This window comes from Cloeon dipterum, chromosome 3, assembly GCF_949628265.1.
Source record: "Cloeon dipterum chromosome 3, ieCloDipt1.1, whole genome shotgun sequence".
NCBI classification, from domain to species: Eukaryota; Metazoa; Arthropoda; class Insecta; order Ephemeroptera; family Baetidae; genus Cloeon; species Cloeon dipterum.
In genome coordinates this window covers 4,974,844-4,980,807 of record NC_088788.1, presented here as the reverse complement: position 1 = coordinate 4,980,807, position 5,964 = coordinate 4,974,844, and the positions used below count along the sequence as shown (strand labels likewise).

Here is a 5,964-nt window from a genome sequence, read left to right as displayed (position 1 = left end):
TTTTATTACAGGTAATAAATTTTAAAATTAAAACATGCAGTTTCAATAATTTCCTCTTTTATTAAAAAATCAGAAACCACACCATGGACAATTATATGAACTAAAACCGAGTTATGTACTCGTGCTCATCAACTGATAAAGAAATAGTTCTGATGCTCCGCCTAGAGCCGTTGAGATTCGCTTTGCCCTTGCCAAAGTCTGTGTCAGCCAAGTATTTTCGCGGTCTGCCTGGCAACAAGTTGCTCATTCTGATGGCCATGGGGTGCACTAAAGAGGCGGGGTAGCAGTCTCGTGCCGAAGCTACCAAAATTATATTGTTTATCTAATTATTAATTTTATTTTTATTTTTTACCTGTGAAGTAGCTGACAATAAGTCCAATGCTCACGCAAATTATGCATCCCATCATCGAATAGTAAATAAAGGAAATGGAAAACAAATAAGTCCAGTCGCTAAAACAGATTTTTTAGTGGAAAAGCAATAATTTTAAAAATTAAAATCATGGTCCTTACAGTGGAGCTTTTGGTGGAGGCCCAAAGTTGTATTTGCTGGAAATTTCTGTTACAGAGAAAGTTTGGTTCGCAGGACAGCGGTCCATGCTGAGGGGAAGCAAGGTTGTTTGACCTTTAGAGATGATCAAACGACCGGCAGTGAGACTTACAGCCCAAATAAGACTTGCCGCAAGACCCGAAATAGCACCCTGTTAATTATTATATTTAATTACAGAAAATTCGAGGCGTAATTATTGTAGCCATATCTAGAAATTATCATTATATAACAAGCTTCCTCATGACATAGTGAATTTTTTTAAATTTTGTACGTATTTTAACTCTCCTTATTGCGTGTTCAGGAAGTGAAAGTAGCTGTTTATTCAACGTAAAATATGCCAAAGTGCAAAAATTGAATACTGCTTACATATTTGTTGGCAAAGGGAAAGAGCAGCGCGAGCAGAAACACTCCAAGAAGCGGGCCACTCATCGTAGAGGAAATAATCAAACTCGACTCGACAAGACCAGGCAACATGGAGACGGCGATTGCGATGAACATAATTCCAATAGCATAAATGACACCTTGAGAGAACAAATTTAGTGTTAGATTAAAATTAGGAAAATTTTAGCTACCAATTAATCTGATAGTGAGCAGCTGTCTATTTTCTGGCAGTCCCTGCACGTATTTTATTTTGCTCAGGAAATCCTCCCACGTCACAGTTGCTACTGAATTTAAAATCGCAACCGTAATTCTGTAAATCAGAGTTGGAAATTTTTCGAGCTAATTTAAATTTTAAAAGACACACACCCAAAAGAGCCGTTGAAAAGGGTGCCGAAGAAGAAGCCAAGGAGACCGGGAACGGCCGCAAACTCGTTTTTAACGAAGTAAGGAACAAGGCCGTCGATGCTCTTGATGAAACCAGCGCTAAGCGGATCGCAATATGCGTAAAAAGCGTAAATAGCGACTCCCGCAGTCCACGTTAAACTCTCGAGGAAACCAACCACTGGAATTGCTAACAGGATAACCCTGGAATTCAGGATATACATGCAGGTATTTAAGTCGTGAATATTTTCAGATTTTTTACCGCACGACAGCTTTTCTGTTGGGCAAGCTTCGGTATCTCTGCGCGAACGCTTGTTGGCAGCCATAAACCGAAGTGGAGATGAAAATTTGGCCAACTATCGCGGATATTGTGGTCAGCCGGATGGTCGGATCGAGATCAAAACTATAGTTGGAAATTAAATTACTGAATAAAATAATTAGATTTAAATCAGCGGGTGCTAGTTGTGCGAGAAAATTGGTTCGCACTGCGCAGATCCAAGATGGCGTCTGAATGTGGGAAACAAAAAGCTCCCTTCGGATTGCAGTACGAGTGTCAAGAGTTTGTTTTTACGATCCAAAAGACAAGTAATGCAAATTATCAGTCACAATATTGACGAAAACTTGCTTCATTTCACGCAATATCACGTGACCGTTTTCTCGCGCCACTCTCCACCGGACGCCATATCTGCGCGTCGCATGAATCTGGCCCCCGCTGATTTAAATATAAAAATTAGCAGTTTTTAATTTTCTAAAAATACGTATAGGTTTCTGTTCTACTGGAGGCATGAAAAAAATACTATTTTATTGAATTAAATCATAAAAAATGGGTTAAATATGTAAACAAAATTAAGATGAGTATCAAAACACCTGAACTTTGATTTTTGTCTTAGAATAAAACCTATTTTAAAATTAAAAAACGGATTCTCACTTGAAAAGTTCAAGACGACCTTGTTCAGCGGCAATTTTGAACGTTCCCAGGAAACCTCCAGGCACTTGAACAGTGGCTTTATACAAAATTACCACGGTGCAAAGAATCAAAGCACCGCCTTGGAGAGCATCGTTCAAAATGACGCCTCGCATCCCGCCCTAAAATTTACAATTTAATATTAAAAATTAATAATTGCTATCTACTCAGCATACAAATGTCGTAAAAAGAATTCCCAGGATGCTAACAGCGACGATGGAAGCCCACAAGGGCACGGGCAGGACGGCCTGGATGGCCACGCAGGGCGTGAGGGTAGTCACCCCCAGCATGAGACAGCTGCGAACAACGTAGAGGAGGGAGGTCAAACGGCGAATCAGTCCGCTTTGAAACCTCAGCTCCAAGTACTGCATGCAACATTTTAGTTATAATTATAATTTATGTTTAAAAAATACGGAAATTATAATTTTAACCTCGTAAACTGAGGTGGTGGGCATTGCAAAGTAGACAGGCATGAAGATCAGGTCTATCAGGAGGAATGAGATCATGACACCACCCATGGTCAACCACATGCCGACCCCATGGTAATAAAACTCGGAAGGAAAACCTGCAGATTAATTTAATTTAAATTAAATCAGATTAAATAAATTATTTTAAATATTTTTAACGAATATTTTGACTACTTTTGTTCCTAAAAAGGGGTAATAAAATAATGTAAATGAAAGGAGTCCACAAAATTGATTAAGAAATTGCATAAGTAATTGAAACAGCATGCGTCTAGCTAAAATAACAGGAAAATGAAAATTTTTTAAGTATATAGCTATATAGCTAATGAAATACGGCAAAAAGATTAATTTAAGTGGAATGATACAGGACAATAATTGAAAATTATTTGAATCGTTGGATGCTGTAAACAATTGATCGATAAACAATTTGTTCAACAATTTGCAATAGTAAAAAAGGGCCTTCCAACAATAAAAATTCAAATTTTGCCAATTTTCTTCAAAATTTACAATGCTTGAACATATTTTCTTGGCATATTCCGATTCCTCTCGTCGAGATCTGTCTAACGGTTTATTGGGGAAACCCTTGGTTTTGAAATTAAATCGGATTTCAAGTAAGGAGACAGCCATTGCCATTTGAAAAGCACGGTAACTTTGCAACCAATTATCTCAAAAAATTCCAGTGCTTCTTAGGGAAATTTAGGCTTTAACTGGATCCCAAGGGATGAGTTTATGCATTGGCAACAAGCATTTTCCAGGCTTTTGCAGTATCATTCCTCTTTAATTCAATGCAAAATTGTTTTTAAATTAATTAAGCTGTGTATAATTATAAAACAATTAAAATATCAATTAAAAACATTAAAATATGTTCAATTTTAAAAAAAAATAAATCAGATCTCGATCTGAAAAAATTAATTGTTCCTTTTAGATCAGAATATAAGGTACCAATGATGGCTCTTATGCCGATTCCGGTCCTGGCAATGCTGAAGAGCACCGCACTCGAACTGACGGTGCCTGTGGCGAAGCTGAAGCTCTGCTTGTCCGAGGCGGCCGCTTTGGGGGTCGAGAGGCGCGAGTAGACGGCCAGCAGGACGCTGGCCACCAACATGATTCCGAACACGATGTAGTCAGCCGTCGCCACGCTCATTTTTGGTCCAGCAGCACACCGCAGGTGAGACTGATAATAAAGTTCAAGTGCAGCCGCCGCGAGAGGTAATAAAAGAAGAGAGAATCTGCTGCGTCACTTTGCTTTTTCCATGTATCCTTATCAGCAGTTGGGTCAACAATCGCAATAATTGGAAATTTATCAACCTTGCAAAATGATGTAATCCTCGAAAATGTGTCGAATTTTGGGGAAAAAAATCAGAGGATGGTCATTTTAAAGCAACAATTAAGGATGGTAGACTACAATATTGTAACATCAGTCAATTATTGCGTTTTGTGATTACGTAAAAGGATAAAGTCTCGAGTATCAGAGTTCAGTATGAATCCTTTTTAGAAACTATAATTGGGATCAAGGCTCATATGTATAACCTTAAAACAAGCTCATTAAGCTCACTTCCAAGTTATCAAAAAGAGGAAAAGCGAAAAAAACTCAAGTGTAAAGTAGTTTTTATAGTCAAAGTTGACCAGATAGTTTTTAGGGCTAAAATTTAGAAAATTAAAAAATTTATCCAAATAGTTTGTGAGTGGCGTTTAGCATTAAACATTTAAATTGTTATTTAACACCTTTGAGTCATTTTGAAAACCGAAGAACATTTTTCACGCCTCGGAGGAAAAAATGGGCACGCTTTTTTCACGAGGCTCAGCAAAAATGGCAACCCTACACATAATATATTATAACGCGACTCAAGTTGCTCACAGAAGCGAGATTCTCTCTTCACGACACGTGCATATATTATACTTTCAAGTCTGTTTTCTTGCACTCAGCAACGCAAATTAAATATTCAAGCATTTGACACTTTCTTAAACTCTAAAATTTCAGTTTCTACAATAATTTTAACCGGCAAAAATAATTCCATGCTCTTTTTAAAGCTCAAAACGTGTGGCCTCTGATATACATATAATTAATTTAAATATACTGCAACATTATTTCATATTATTTAGTAAATGAGTATATAAAATGTTGATAAGAAATACATACAGCATGAAAAAACTAGCAGAAAAACTGCCAGGATCTATATTGCGACATTCCCACGACTCAATCACGCGCTGTCTAGATTTTGAACATGCCAACTAAAAGGTCACTGTTCTTTTAGCAGCAAAAATTTAAAATTACATCATGTTCAGGACTTCGCAATAATATCAAATTTGGATATTCTGTTAAAATTGTTAAAATAACTAAAAATAAAACGTGGCACTAAACAATCAGCGCCGGGCATGTATGTATTTGCAAAAGGTCGGAGAACAAGACACAAAGCTACCCTCGTTTTCATTGTAATCATAACAAACAAACAAAGAAAAGCTTGTATCAATCATAAAAATAGACAATACACTTATGTAAAAAGGATAAAAATAGAGAGATAGTTATTCTCTCTTCAGTTATACATATTAAACATTCAAGTATGTATTGAAGCGATTTTATCAATTACATAAAATTCTTCCTTGCATGGTGGGTTTGAAAGAAATGTCTTTGCACTATTATGTATCTTTTACTTCAGCAGTTTTAAGGAATAAATTTATTTCTTCGTTTAATCTTGGCGCGGCCATCGAGTGTTACATATATCAGCGGAGAGACGAGTAGCGTGGCTGGAATCGTGAACTTGGCGTGTGTCGCATTACTCACTCGCCGCCACGCTCGTCTCGTGTGTGGATATTAAACATGCTAATGATGCAATTTTCCCCACTGCTGCCTTCTTCTCTCGCTTTTGCCAAAGTTCACCTCCGTTCTATCAACGCGTGATGACAGCAGAATGATAATGAACAACTTAACACGATCGAATTATCCTTGTCAAGCTTGGACAAAATCATTGGGCGTCCACTGATTTAAATTAGTGGCGTTCACTTATATTTTTTTTTTTTACAGAAATTCAACAATTAGTCAAAATATTCAGAGCGACTTTGTTTTGCCTTCAAAATAGACAAAATAAATATTACTTCAATTTAATTCAAACAATAGTGCCGGCATTATGAACCTTATTTTCAAATTTTTGAAGAATTTCCCTCAATTTTGTATTAAAGACTTAAAAAAATTGCAGCAATTTTAAATTCCACAATCAAGATAACTTCAC

At 36.9% G+C, this 5,964-nt stretch overlaps 1 protein-coding gene across 1 annotated transcript; it reads right to left on the bottom strand.

Moving 5' to 3' along the window:
- Window positions 1–25: 25 nt before the first annotated feature.
- Window positions 26–4,071, bottom strand: LOC135939172 (sodium-coupled monocarboxylate transporter 2-like). The gene is made up of 11 exons (XM_065483402.1): window positions 3,680–4,071; window positions 2,705–2,838; window positions 2,450–2,638; window positions 2,238–2,395; window positions 1,572–1,712; window positions 1,295–1,513; window positions 1,120–1,238; window positions 914–1,068; window positions 511–698; window positions 353–450; window positions 26–300 (listed from the first exon to the last, which is right to left on the bottom strand). The coding sequence occupies exons 1-11, from the start codon at window positions 3,879–3,881 to the stop codon at window positions 101–103; spliced, it is 1,803 nt and encodes a 600-aa protein (XP_065339474.1). The 5' UTR covers window positions 3,882–4,071; the 3' UTR covers window positions 26–100.
- Window positions 4,072–5,964: the final 1,893 nt, after the last annotated feature.